We start from the raw sequence: 15,872 nt of genomic DNA on the forward strand, positions 1-15,872 counted from the left end.
TGCTGTGGACAGCGGTTGGATTTGTGATTTGTTGCCGGAGTGATTAGGAAATACTTGAAATGTTATTGTAGAAATCCAAAAGCATCTTAGTCAGAAATGACATAAGAAATACTTCTAGAGATAAAAAAGGGAGGAAGAAAAGAGGAGATCGAGAAAATGGAAAACTTATTTCTTATGGTACTTTTTAGGACAACCAAAATTTATCAATGCTCTATTCATTTGATAACTATTTTTAAATTTACAAAAACAATTTTTAAATTTAGTGCGAGTTACATCTTTTAACTAATTATGGACACGTCATATGATCTTTGTCAGGCATAAGCTAAAAAATGATTACAACTATTATTGAGTATAGCTTTGGAATATTAATGATTATTGTTGCATGTAGCCTTGGCATGACTTAAATTTTGTTGCTTGAGCTCAAGTTTTTCCCAACTTAGTAGATATTTGTGATCCAAAGCTTCAATAGCAAATGTAGAATCCGGGCTCAAAGTCATGACCCAAATCCAATTAGGGAAATTTTAAAAAGGAGCACTAATTTATTTATTTATTTTTTACAAAGAGAATGTCATTAATAAAAACCTTAATTAGGAGTAGGGATGTGAAGAAAATACAAAATCATTTCACGTTTTATAGAAGGCATAAATAATTTGTTTAGCTTTAAATATTCCTAGAAATAATTTTATGAAATTTAAATGTAATTTTGATTATGCTGATAATTTTATATTTGGTATAACTTTTATTTTAATAAAAAAATGTGTATCTTTTTATCTTAAAAATATAGTCAATACTTGAAATTTTGAAGTTAAAATTTTGAGGTTTATTATAATTTTTTAAAAATTTCATTTAATTATATAATGACCTTAAAACATACATAATTTTGTCCTTCATGCGCATGGTAATGAAGGTGCTCATTTTCATATGTCTAGAGAACATTCATTAATTTTGGTCATAGTTGGTCCTGCATAAAGGTTTATTTACATTATATCACTATAAGAGGAATCCAATATAAATTACTATTGCTAAAGGAAATTTTCACAACATTTTCCCTTGTTTATATCTCAAGTCATGTTCATTTTAGGGCTAAGAAAAACATTGGGTTCCTCTTTCACTGTTAAATGCTTGACACATGAGTGCCCATAGTTAGCTGACTAGACAACATACAGTCAAATAATCATTATTGTTCATAAGTTCTGAGTCACAAATGTCTATTTAAGAGTAACCAATAGGAACTATATAACCACAACTGTTGATTCCAATCAACTTTGTGTTAATTTCATTAGATTTTGCTTGAGTTGTTTTGAAGGCCATCCTATCTTACGGTGCTGATAAGCTGTGGTTTTAAAAAAGCCAATGAGAGATTGTCCAACCCTTTGTTAGAGATGACAACAATTCGCCAAAGGGCGACTTGTGAGTCTACTTCCAATTGTATATTAGAAATGCAGGTGCTGTCTAATGAGGCATACCGCTGTTGTATGCATCTTTAGGCATTGAATTATGATTAGTTGATACTCAGATTACATGTGAATGTCATGAGAATGCATTATGACCCTGCAAGTGTTTTTTTAATCGGATCTAGATGTATGCAATTATAAGATAGGTTACAGAACAGATTGTCATGCAGTCAGGCATAATTTCATTCAAATTACATACCATGAGTTGATGCGATCCAACTGAAGAGTGGAACAAACGACGCAGATTATGAGGAATAACAAAGTTGAGCACCTTTGAGGATGATTTCATATTACAGTCCAATTGATGAGTAGATATGGTATGAAGAAAAAAAATTTAGTTGTATCGAATTGACAGGAGATTTAACGACAGTTTGAGTATTACATACCATGTTGCCTGACTCAATTACTATAAGCTCGAATGCATAAGTTGAAAAGGAGAAGAATTGATGAAGTTTCTAGGCCATCGTTAATATATTCTCTATTATTTTCTTGATTTTTTTGCAGTATTTTCCGTATAGTTGTTTGGATGAACTTATAATTTATTTATCACTCATATACTATGTTATATATGATTTCATACATATCGATTGTGTAATGATATCTTTATTTTCCTATTGCTCGCATGAATTGTTATTATTTTTGGGGTAATTTTGTGAAATCATTTAGTTAAAATTGTAATTTATGCTATCTTTGGTTGTGTTATATTGGATTTCTTAGATGACTAAGCTGTCGGTGCAAAATCATGCAATGTTTTCCATTATGTGCCTACTCAATAATTTCCTTGTAATTTATTTATAAGTTATGTCGACATCACCAACTTGTCATGTGAAAATTTTATTATATAATTATTCAATATAACTATGATGAAAATATGAGACATAACAACTAAGTAAAAGCAGCCTTTTGAATACACAATCAGCTAAGTTATCAGTTGACGTGGAATGGCATATGTCCCAGATGTATTCTTAGTAGGTGCTTGTTGAGCCTCCTTGATCGCCTCTTCCCTTCATCGTGTGCACCTATGATGGCCGATTGAGTTTGTTGAAATAACATGTCTTGCTGGGTCTAGGATTACAACTCTATGATCTCATTCAGAGCCAACATCATTGAATTTGCATTGTCACCGTGCCTACATCAATAAATAATATGGCGATGCCTTTGGTATGTATAAAGTAATCCATCTGCTCTTGCATAATATTCAAGTAATAAAAAAAAAGTACATGAATAGGTGATGTCAAATTAATATTACTTTTTTAAACTGCATACTAGGATAGTTTGTTTCAGGAGGTCTGATCCGGGCCTTCACTAAATAGAGTGATGCTTATGATCTGCTCAATCTCAATAAGTCACCAACTCTCATTTGTTGTTACCTTCTAGTAAAGTTACTTGCGTTATATATGCATGTCAATTGTTTCATAACTTTGTATATGTTTGGTGATAATGCATCTAATTCACGTTCACTCTACCTCACTCATCTACTCCCTAGAACGTTCGTTCTATTGGTTCAATCGAAGAAGATTCGATGTTGTCAAACTGTCGCATCACCCAATCTTGGAAGGTGCTACTCCATACGCTTCCAACTGATAAGTGGAACACAGGCCATCCATGTATCCGTTAGTTCGTGTGTTCGTGGGCAACTAAGCCATGATATCTTGAGTGTTTGGTGTCCATATGACCTGATGTTCCAAAGTTAGGAAACAGTTGTAAAAATATGCTTTAGTGGTTTTCCTTAACTGCTACGGTATGCTTCCCTGATTTTGTTGAGACTGTCAATATTATCCCTGTAGTCATTGCATCATCAACCAGTACCTCTTAGACCCGTTCCTCACCCCACTTGCATGTTGTTTGATATTATGGACTCATTATAAAGTGATAATTAAGTTATAGATAAAAAAAAACTTGAATCCAAGTGATTTTTCAATGATGTCTTTTATAAAAGTTACATTGAACATTGGCTTAATGACATGTAATCGCTCCCAAAATCGAACTTGTAAAGAGGGGCAAACACCCAGCTATAAATACACATTGGTTTAGTTGACAAATTTAACTCCATCGATGGGTGTGCATGCACAGAGCCTCCTATTGAGTTCTGGATGAACATTTTCAGATTTTTTTGTAATGATAAATATTGTATATGAACATGTGAGCTAGAAATATTTGAAAGCAAGAAACATCCCAACATGTATAGAATATTGTCTAAAATTTCGCAATATGAGGCTCGCCTCAGCGCTATTCCAAAGAAAAACGCCTTGAGGCTTATGCTTTGAGCTTTTTTTTATGAGGCTTACGACTAATCTTAGCTCACACCCGCCTTGAGGAGCGCCTCGCATTGCTGGCATGAGGCATACGCCTTAGTCTATTTATGTCTTTTTTATTTAAAACTTACCTAAATGTTATACGAAAGCTCCAAAAAATTAATGCCTTCTTGCACCCCTAAGCCACAAAAATTTCCTCTCAACTGCCTCGAACTCCAACCCACCTCCTTCGGTGTAGCCACCACTGTTATAGCCACTATAGGGGATCACTTTGAAAGCCACATGTCGCCACCATCTCCTCTAAAATTTTTGGAGTATTACTCTTATTTTTATGTTGATGAAAGATGAAGATAACTGAAATAAATGAAGAAGCAGATTGAGAGGTATTGAACCCTACTGGAATGAAAGACCGATTTGTTATGACAACGACTCAAATAAAAATCGCCTTAGTAATAATAGAACATATGATTTTTGAGTTGTCAATTATTTTAAGGAATTAAACGTAGATGAGTAGGCAACTGAGAAAGAAAAAAATTTAGAGTTGAAATTAATGTTATATGATACTTTTATGCAATTCATATATTTTATGTTATTTTATTCCTGTAATATTTGGATTTCAATTCTAGTTCACATAATTTATCACTTACCTATTTACATCTTATGCAATTTTTGTTTCATATGTACATAAATTTGTTACTTCATAGTTCAATAGAAATTTAATATGTGATCCTTTAACATGTTATTTGGGTATTATATAAAAAATTACTTTTAACTTTTATTTTAACTTTACGCAATTTTTAGATTTTGAGGCTTACGCCTCGCCTCACGAACGAAAAATGCCTCAATACCCAATTGCGCAATTTTAAACCTTGGTATTGAATATATATTCTGACATGTAAAAAAGTAATAAAAGGCAAATAGTTGTAATTATTTCTATAGAATGTTCATAGAATCCAGTGAAATTGTAATTTTGAATGCGCCTGAGAATGACACATCCTGACGCTTTCTTTGACATCGTGCTCGTCTGGTTGATGATATATGGCATCAGGGTTTGTATGGCTTCCCAGTAGCTCATCACAACATTCAAACTAACTTGACCATCGTAAACCAGGCCCAACCATTATAGGGCCAATTAGGGCTAGACTGTACACACTAATACCAGGAATGGGCTGTATATTCTGGAGTGTTATGGTTATCTCACCAATAGGAAAGTGGAACGTATTCGTTACCAAACACCATTGCTCCCTTAAGACTGATGAACTGTTATGTAATCTGATGAATTGAAGATGTTGAATGCACTCAAAGACTACTTGTTATAGAGCATTTATAAACTGAGAACATTCAATTGGCCATTTGGAGATGAGTTGAAGCTACAAGATTAAGTGTACAAGCTCAATCTAGTGGACATCTTGCTAGAAGCGTCTAGTTGGCTCAATTGGCCTTTAGCTTTGCAAGTCAGCGAGATGTATCTTCCCACAAGCTGGCAGTTGACAGCACCAAAGGCAATGACTAGAAAAGATTAGGTGTGCAAGCTCAATCTAGGTGGCATCTTGCTAGAAGGCATACTCAATGCTTTCTCGGTGATACTTTGTTTTCCATGAAAATATTAACTTTCCTATTCAAACCATTTATTCCTCTCACCCATCCCTTCATATAGAAGTGGCAAGTGCCATGCACCATGAAGCCATTCATGGATTCTGCATTGAATCATCCAAAATTGAACTTTGCTCAATCATGACAAAAATAGCCTTTAATTATGAGAGCTATAAACTACATGAAATACTCCATCCCAATTGAATTATTGACTCTGTTTTAACCTGTTAGGGATAAATGCACCAAAGAAGAATCAAAGTTAGGTCTCCTATATTAGTGTTCAAATTCATTTTTAATCTTAAAGCATAAGCTTATCAAGATGCTCAACCAAATGAATGAGACTAAGTTTTACACCAGCATATCAAAACTAACATAATTTCTAACATAATTTTGATATATATCAGATGGGACTATGTTTTCACTTTCATGTGTATCATAAAATTTTAGGTGTAGGGAATGCTTTTTGGAGCTTGTTTCTTGAGCTCCTGATTACATAGGGGTTTTTTGGGACATCCAATGAATTGTCTGTCCCTAAATACTTCTAAAGGCATCAATGTGGATCCGATTTCAAATCTATATATGCTGGGTCAACCAGCTCATACTTAGGCTTCATTTGGGACCGTTTTTTTGTTGCTTCTTAAAGCAATTTTTTAGTACAAAAATTAAAATTTTTATACTAAAAAGCTGATTTAAGAAGCAACAAGAAAGTCGTCCCAAACGAAGCCTTAGGCTTGCTCCAAACCTATGTTTTGCAACTGGAAAAGGGGTCAATGGTGCAGGTACCAAATTACATTTTTTCCATTTTGCAATTTGGTATCTGTTTGAGTATTTGTAAATTCTTTTAGCTTGAAATCTCAGCTTTGCTTTTACGAATATCTACGTGCTACTGGATAGATCCGGATCTACGTCAAGCAAAACCATATTATTGGTTAGACGTCCTAGTTACATGTTATGCAGTTTTATTTAAGGTGGATGCACTTACTGCTTTTATATCTTAAACTTCCTTAAGGAGCTCGTGGACTGGGAGTACAAGAGTATGGAAAGTGGAAAGATGCATGCTTGTGGTCATGATGCTCATGTGGCAATGCTCCTAGGGGCAGCTAAGTTGCTTCAAAGCCATAAGAATGATTTAAAGGTAACTTTAAACACTCAATTCACATACAGTATTTCGTTTCAAGCTTTCCCACTTGTACTTGCTTGGTTTATAGGGTTCTGTGAGGCTTCTTTTCCAGCCAGCAGAAGAAGGTTATGCAGGTGCTTACCATGTACTGCAAGAAGGCGTACTAGAGGATGTTGAAGCCATTTTTGGTATGCATGTTGACCCAGCTATCCCAACTGGTACAGTTAGTTCTAGACCCGGTACTATTCTTGCGGCATCTGCTCGCTTCCTAGCAACTATTAAAGGAAAAGGTGGGCATGCTGCTGCCCCACATACAACAATAGATCCAGTTATCGCTGCATCCTTTGCAATTCTCGGTCTTCAGCAGCTTGTTTCTCGGGAATCAGATCCTCTTGAGAGCATGGTATCTCTTTTTTTTTCCTGTAATTTTGTCCATGCAGTCTTTCATTTTATAAACTTTTATGGTGATCAATAATATATGCTTTATACTTCCTTCTTTCAGATGACTAATATTATGAAATTTAGATCTTTTAATGTTCTTATATTTGAATGTCACTAACAGGAGAGTCTGAATGTCCATATGCATTTGTAAATTTAATTTCTCTGTTCTATAACCGTTTCTATAAAGCCTATCTGGAAAACTAAAAGCTTGGTTGTCACTTTGTACATTCCCCTTTACAAATTTTAACTTGAAGGAAACTAGATTTAGAGGGCTAGTTGTATACCCCAATGCATGGATTTGAACGAGTTATGGAGATTAGACAGGCTCATCGAGGAATCAAAGGAGATCAAGCGACCTCATCCAAGAGGAGCTTTGACCAGAGAGGGAACTTGCCTGAGTCATAAGGGATTCATCCAGGAGGCATCCACCCCATAGACACTTATCTTAATCTCGATTGAGACATTCATCTTAGAAAATCTTTCTCGATTGAGAAACTTGCCTTAAATAGAGTGAGCATATATCCAATAAGTTGGAGACGTTCATCCACCTAACAATGACAACAAACACCTTTGCCAGAGCCCTCAGTCATTGTAGTAACTAGTCATTGGCACTCGCTCGAGGTACTCCCCGAATGTGTTCTAGGGCCATACCAGAGATGCTGTCCACTTTTAGCCACCAGAGTTATGTCTATATCTATAACATTCAAATCATGGATTACTTTATTATTCATTGGGTTTAGCCTCTCCTATAACCTTTTTTAATCCTATAAATATATGATTGAGAGGCATTTTTAGGGCTTCATGCCAATAACTATTCATAAAGAATATATAGAGTCTCAAATCTTTTTCTTCTTAGTCACTCATTTTTTTCCTAGATCTAAAATAGGCTAGCTAGTCTAAAGAATAGGGTTATGATATCACTCACAGACAACTTTGGATCCAACATCTTTTAGGTGTAGGTTGATGTGATGCAATGGTGGAGTTACACAAGAGTTAAAAAGAGAATTAAATGCTAGCTCAACGAATTATCTAATCATGCATCGAAGTTAAGTTGATTATAAGTAATTCGCGATGTTCAACTTGCTAGGCAAAGAAACTACAACAAGAGAACTAAACCATTTAAGCAAATGCGAAGGAAAACATAAAGCAAAGGCTAGTAAATAAAAATCCCACAATTAATACAAAGTTGTTCACACCTTGAGACCTTTAACTCTCTCTTTCCTACGAAGACTAAGTTGAGCGACGGAAGATTGTCCAGACTAGCATCGAGGTTGCGACTAAGATGGAGGTACCAAGGAACGTCGCCGTGGGAAAGGATCTCGGAGGCGGAGGGGGCACGGTAGATCGACCTTTGATAATCCACGTGTAGACAGAGAAGTGTTCGTCAATGGAATCTACTAGCGTCGGCAAGATCCGGTCCAGGTATTCTTCGACGGTATCGTCGAAGTCAAATCCGACGTCGAAGAACTGTGATCGGAGGATGTTGACTCTTCCGTTGTTGTCGTATTCAAACCCTAAGTTCCACTCGTGTTCGTCCATGCATCCTTGAAGTGGAGTCGGATGGTCGCCGCAAGAAGGATCTCCCAAGGAGGTTGGATGGGGCGGCAGCTTGGCTAAGGGAGAGGGGAGCCGGCGGTAGAACAAGGAGAGGGGCGGGCTGGTTGAGAGCAAGCTGAAATTTAATTTCAGTTTTTGTGAAATTAGGAGGGAAGGGTTAGGGATTTGAAATTTCAATTAATGTAATCAATGCATTAATTGAAAATTTCAATTAAGGAGAGATTATTGGGGAGAAAACTGAAATTATTTTCAGTTTTAAGAGGAGTGGAGGGAAAGTTTTAATCCTAATTTGAATTTCAAATAGGATTTAGGAGGTTTAATTGAGCATTAATGGGATTTCCCCATAGGGGGGCCGGCGGCATGCTTGAGGAGGGAGAGAGAATTATGGAGAGGGAGAGGAGGTTTCCAAATTGATAATTAGATTTGAAAATTTTTGAAATAAAATCCAAATAAAATCTAGATTTCAAATTTGAATTTATTCCAAAACTTTCCTAAAATAGATTTCCCAAATTTGGAAAGAAATTGAAACTTGAAAATCAAATTTCAATGAGGGGGAAGGAGGTGGTGGAGTGGCGGTGGTGGAGGGGGAGGGAGTCGTCGGCACGGTGGTGGGCGGCGGTGGGGAAAGGCCTAGGGGCCGGCGGTAAGAGCAAAGGGTGGGGAAATTTTAGAAGAACTTTATAGTGGGAAAAAGATTATGCCAAGCAATAAAAAAAAGATAACTTGAGAACTCACTAAGAGATCTCAATGGAAGCACTCACCAAGAGAACTCCATGCACTCACAAAGAGAACAAAGTGTGGAAAATTTTCATTCATTCAATAATCCCATACAAGATACAAGGGGCCATATAAATAGACTCCAAATAAAAGAAAATGCAAAAGTCTAAAATACCCCTTGGGGCTACAAGAGCAACTAATACACTCAGGGGTAAAATGGGAAACTACGAAAATAAAAGCATAACATATAAACTGCTGGTACAAGTAAAATCAATAATAGAGACTCTCTATCATGGTCGTCGATCTCCGTGGTCGTCTCTGATAGACGCGCCGAAATCTCCTATCGATTACCTCATCATAGGTAGCATGGATTGATGCCAAAGACCAGAAGCCAAGCGCTGCGAAAAATAGAGCAGTATGACTAGGAGAGATCCATCAACATGGAGAACCAGGACTTCGTAACACACTGTTAACTTGGAGAGATGGAGGAGAGGATCACTTGGATGATCCAAGGAGCATTGGAGTGAGTCCCTAGGGAGCATCAAGGGATGAACATGCCGGAGGGGTCCTCAAACTTGGTGATCCAGAAGGTGCAATGTAGTGTTAGGGCATTGACATCAACACATGGCTTTGACGAGACCTACTACCCTCCATGCATGGGCAAGTGAGGGAGAGAGGGTCTCAGTTGATAAATGCATTCACTAGAGATATTGTAGCAACCAAGACATCAAAAAAAAAATGTCCCACTTGGATCCATACAAGGGAAGGCTTCTCTCCTTTGTTTAATAAAAACATTAAGGACTATTCGCCCAAAACTTCAGGGAACTCACCCCCCTCACTACCAAAACTCAGGGAACTCATATATGCACTACCAGACCTTGAGGAACTTGTCGCCCTATATTTGACTCTTCTAAAGATTAACTCACCGAGTGAAAATTCAACATATTCGAGTTCAATAACATAATAGATTAAAATTTGAAAATCGGATAATCTCATTTATATGTAGATATCTCTCATTCCCTATCATTTGTATGCCACAATCATGAACCATCACGTCTCTTAAATTTAGTTAAAAACTTGAATTGTTGGAGAAAGTTGAACCTAAAATTTATTGAGTCAACTCTCAAGTTTGGAGTCAGCTAACCGCAAACTAGCAAATTGGCACATTAATGACTTAGGTCATATTTAGAGAAACTTATTCTTAAAAGAAATTCATCCACATAAGAAAAGGGTGGACAAGCTTAAGCTTGGGATTGGGTGATTTCGGCTTAGAGTTAAGTCTGAAAGTTGCGAGACTACTTTTTAGAGGCGAGCTAAGGTCCCCAGGTGGACAACCTGTATGCAAGCTAAGGCTCCCATGTAGATGGAAAGTTTTCACTTGATGATGACCCAGAATTGATCCGACCCGAATCCGATCAACCAGAACTTGGCCCATTTAATAAATGGGTAAAAAATGCGGATCAAAACCCAACCCGCAAGCAACTAGAATGACCCGATAACCTATTTTGATATAATAATAATAATAATAATAATAATAATAAAATAATAATAATAATAGATTTATATTAATTAATAAAAAAGATAATCATATCGACAAATAAAAAAGTTTAAGAAAAAAATAATTTAAATGGGTTAGTTCGGGCCAATATTGGGTTGGTGGGTTAACCCGAACCCTACCTGTTTAATAAACGAGTCTGAATTTTGGACCTGAACTTGACCCTTTTATTAAACAGGTTGACTCGAACTCAGATTTTTTGGGTCAGTTTAGGTCGGCTTGGCGGGTTGAGTCATTATTTGACACCCCTATGTAAGAGTTCTATTTCAAAAAGATGGTTATATTTACTATGTTTCAATAAATGTCTAGCAAAGCTAAGCATGCGTGTAAATAAGAACACAAGTCCATTAAAAAAAAGGGTATCCATGTGTGTAGCTAAATGTCTATCATATTTCAGAATGATTTAAGAAGCCCCTTTGTTCCGCTTGAGATTTCTCCAAAATTTCTAATGCGACATTCCGTTCTTGGAGTGATGAAACCAACTCAGCAAGATCCTGCTATTGCCTTTCTGACGAGCAAGTTTCTCAAAACTCATATTTTGCTTGATAGCCGGTCAATAACAATATGTGGGACTGTAAAATAAGTAAAGTTAGAAACAAGATTAAAAAATCAAATCAAAGGCTAACTAACTCATATGGGATTTAGGACTTGAGACTCACTTGACATAAGACAGATAGTCGCCCCAATAGGTGTGTCGAGTATGCAGCAACGATAGTCCAGTCCCTCGTTTGGCAAGCTTGAGATTAACTCAATTTCTCAGGCGAAAGGGATCACCCGCAAGCATTGGGCACAACCAAGGGACCAATGTCCATGGACTACTCCATTATCGACTTTATAAAAAAACCTTCTCCTCCAGTCACTCGCTACTCTTAACCCATGAATTCTCAGACATGCAACAACAACAACATCATGCATTTATCCCACTATGTGGGGTTGACTATATGAATCCTTTTTTCTCTATTATGTCATATTAAGAGTCAAATTTTTATTTAATTCTAATAAAAAATATCATTTCTGATACTTTCTAATGAAGTCTTTTTAGGTCTACCTTTTGCTTTTCTTAATAAAGGATATACCCAATACATCTATTCTCCTATCTAGGGCATTAAAAGGTTGATGTTTCATTTAACCAAACCATCTAAGATGACTCTCTCTAATCTTATCTGCCATTGGAGTTACTTCAACAATTTCATGTATATACCCGTTTCACCTTTTGTCTCTAAGTATAAAGTTGGTCATCTACTCAAGCATCCTCATCTCTGCAACTCTTAAACTTTCTTTTATGCCTCTCTTTTAATTGCCAACATTTTGCGCCATAAAGCATTGCAGGTCTCATCATAATCTTATAGAATATTCCCTAAAGTTTGAGGGGTACTTTTCTATCACACAACAAGTTTGATGCATTCCTCCACTTTAACCATCCAACTTGAATTCTACTAATAAATCCTCATTTATTTCACTATCGCTTTGAATAGACCCGAGATATCTAAAACATGTATTCTTTTTAATAACTTAGTTGCCTAAGGTCACAATCCCCCCACTAGATCTATTATTACTAAAATTACACTCCATATATTTGACTTTAGATTTACTCAAATGAAAATCTATAAACTCTAAGTTTGACCTCCATAAAAAGTTGAATTCTCATACATGAAAATGAAATAGGTGAATACTGTAACACCCAAGGTATAAATTTAGAAGAATTGTTTATTTACCTTTTAATTAACCAACTAGACCTTTCGTGAATTCATCAATATAAATCAATCAAGCAGACGTAACTAAAAAATATATACATCAAAATATAAAATTATATTTATCCCTCAAAATTCATGTATAAAAGCCAGGAGATCAATCATTATACTTTTTTCAACTTTCTATACTCTTGACTACAAAAGATAAAAACTAGAGAAAATGTATAAATAAAATAAAACTTGAATTTCTGATATATCCTCATTCCACTGGATCTTGATCCTTTCATGAAAATATATAAAACCACTAATTAAGCTAACAGCTCAGTAGGTTACCAGAACCTATAACTAAAATCAATACAAGACAATATGAACAATATGCATGTAATTATTCAATCACTGTCAACATGAATATATAACTGTAAAAGTATGTAACAATCAATGAAGCAGTAATAGGTCTTATGATTTAATAAATATCAGTACAACTGTATATCTTAAAAGTAGTGGTCAATAACCAAGTGAATAGTGATAAGTAAGTTCTGTCAATCCTATACCCTGTAGTTATAAAATAATTTATATAGCATCTTATTGCATCAGTACACCTATCATTATCATATGCATGTCATACAATGTCTATCCTATGCATGTATAACTTGCAAATCATATGCTTTATATATATTAAATGCCTTTGTATCAATTTTATCAGCTTATCAAATACTTGTATTAATCATAGCCTATATCTTATATAAATTATATCATGTCAATTATATAATTTATCATATATATTCATTTCATATGCATATGCATATGCAAACACTGTATTTAGCTATCTATGGTATTTTTTCAGTATTTAGCCCTATAGGCCAACCCTACAAAAATCAGTCATATCACAAATCATTTATAGGTCAGGTGACTTTCATATCAAAGTCATCACTTTCTGTTTATTAGCATATCATATTGTATCAAGTTGTCTCCTTATGCATCCATTTTCATATCATTAGGATTACACCACAAACATTATTTAAAGGAAAGCCCATCGATCAATCTCTTGTATAGGATAACATCTCTCTTACCAACTTGAATCAGTCAATCATTTTTTGCCAGTATTTCTTATATACACACATTTCTTATATATATATATATATATAAACATATAAAATTATCTATTGTTACTATACTTCTGTCTATGAAGTGTTATTAGTCTTTGCTTCCCGTTGCTTTTCTAATAAAGGAATATACAATAACATCTATTCTCTATCTTAGGGCATTAAAGGTTGATGTTTCATTTAACCAAACATCATAAGATGACTCTCCTCTATAATACTTATCCTGCATTGACGTTACTTCAACAATTTCATGTATATACCCGTATTCAACCTTTCAGTCTCTAAGCTAATAGGAAGTTGGTCATCTACTCGAGCATCCTTATCTTTTGCACCTCTTACTTTCCTTTTATGCCTCTCTTTTTAATTGCCACCGATTTACTGCGGCCATAGTTCGAAGCATGGCAGGTCCATCATCTTATAGAATATTCCACTAAAGTTTTGAGGGGTACTTTTCTATCACACAACAAGTTGATGCATTCCTCCCAATTTTTTAACCAACCATCTAATTTTGTAATCTTATGCTAGACTCGTATCCTCATTTATTGCACTAATCTCTTTGAATGGACACCGAGATGTCTAAAAAGAATGGTAGCTTCTTTCTTAGGTCAAGGGATTTCCTAAGGGTCACAATCCCCCCCTAGATCTCTTATTCTAAATTACACTCCATATATTTGACTTTGATTACTCAAATGAAAATCTAATAGAACTCTAAGTTTGAACCTCCATAAAAAGTTGAATTCTCACATACAGCTGAAAATGAATAGAGCGGCTAATAGCTGTACCCGCAAGGTATAGAATTGAGAGAATTGTTTATTTCACCTTTTAATTAACTCAACTATCTTCGTGAATTTCATCAATAAAATTCTCAAGCAGAACGTACTAGAAAAATATATACATCATATAAATTAAAATTTATACCCTTCAAAATCATGTAATAAAAGCTAGGAAGATCATCATTAATACTTTTCACTTTCTATACACTTGACTACAAAAGATAATAAAACTAGAGAAATGTAGAAATATAAAATAAAACTTGAATTTCTTGATATATACTCATTCAACTGGATCTTGACCCTTTCATGAAATATATAAAACCACTATTAGACTAACAGCTCAGTAGGTTACCAGAACTATAATAAATCAATACAAGGACAATATGAACATAATGCATGTAATTTATCTCAATCACTGTCCCAAGCATGAATATATAACTGTAAAAAGTATGTAACAATCAATTGAAGCAGTAATAGGTCTTATGATTTAATAAATATTCAGTACAACTGTATATCTTAAAAGTCAGTGGGCTCATAACCAAGTGAATAGTGATAAAGTAGTTCTGTCAATCCATACCTGTAGTTATAAAAATAATTTATATAGATCTTATTGGCATCATTGTAGGTACAGACACCTATCATTATCATATGCATCGCTCATACTTCTTAAGTCCTAAGTGCATGTATAGCATACTTGAATCATAAATGCTTTATATATAATTAAATGCTTTGTATGCCAATTTTATCAGCTATCACATATCACTTGTATTTAATGCATATTCGCCTTATTGCTTATATAAATTGATGATCATGTAATTATATAATTATCATATTATTTCATGTTATCTATGCAATTGCACAGACATCCTGGTATTTAGCTATCCTTATCGTAATTTTTTCAAGTATTTAGCCCTATAGGCCACCCTAACAAAAATCAGTCATATCACAAATATTATAGGTCAGGTGACTTTCATATCAACGTCATCACCTTTTCCTGTTTTATTAGCATATCATATTATTGTATGCAAAGTTTCTCCTTATGCATCCATTTTCATATCATTAGGATTACCACAAACAATTAATTTATAAGGAAAGTCCGCAACGATCACTCTCTGTAAGGATAACATCTCTCTTACCAACTTGAATCAGTCCAATCATTTTTGTCAGTATTTTCTTATATAACACACATTTCACAAGTATAATATATATATATATATATATATATATTAATATTATTATATAATAATATATATATACAATACTAAACATCTTTAATAAACACCTAATATTTAGTTATTATATTCATATAAGTATGTATAAATTTGCATATGAATAATTAGTAATTCATAAGAAATGTAAGGTGTGTTTTTTTTGCATAACTGTGTGTATCCGTAATACTATATTATAAAAGTATCCAATCATCATACACTAGAAAATATTTAACAATTATTTCTCAAATTTTGTACAATTTTTCAAAATTCCAATTAAATATATTTTTTTTCCAAATATTAATCTCGATAATAAATTTAATATGTTCAGTCAAAATGCTCATATTAACGATATCTATTCATATAACTAGTTATACAGGTGAGCATTTACTGTAAAATTAAGAT

General features: G+C 34.4%; 1 protein-coding gene across 1 annotated transcript in view; it reads left to right on the forward strand.

Annotated features, from left to right (window-relative positions):
- Positions 1–6,020: 6,020 nt before the first annotated feature.
- LOC110112813 (IAA-amino acid hydrolase ILR1-like 7) overlaps positions 6,021–15,872 on the forward strand; it is a 14,027-nt gene continuing 4,175 nt past the window's right edge. The window contains exons 1-2 of the mRNA XM_028700715.1: positions 6,021–6,437; positions 6,511–6,825. Of these exons, the coding sequence (XP_028556548.1) occupies positions 6,339–6,437; positions 6,511–6,825 (414 nt within the window). The 5' untranslated portion in view covers positions 6,021–6,338. The remainder of the gene's footprint in view (positions 6,438–6,510; positions 6,826–15,872) is intronic.

The sequence above is a fragment of the Dendrobium catenatum genome, unplaced genomic scaffold, assembly GCF_001605985.2.
Source record: "Dendrobium catenatum unplaced genomic scaffold, ASM160598v2 fragScaff_scaffold_1579, whole genome shotgun sequence".
Lineage (NCBI taxonomy): Eukaryota > Viridiplantae > Streptophyta > Magnoliopsida > Asparagales > Orchidaceae > Dendrobium > Dendrobium catenatum.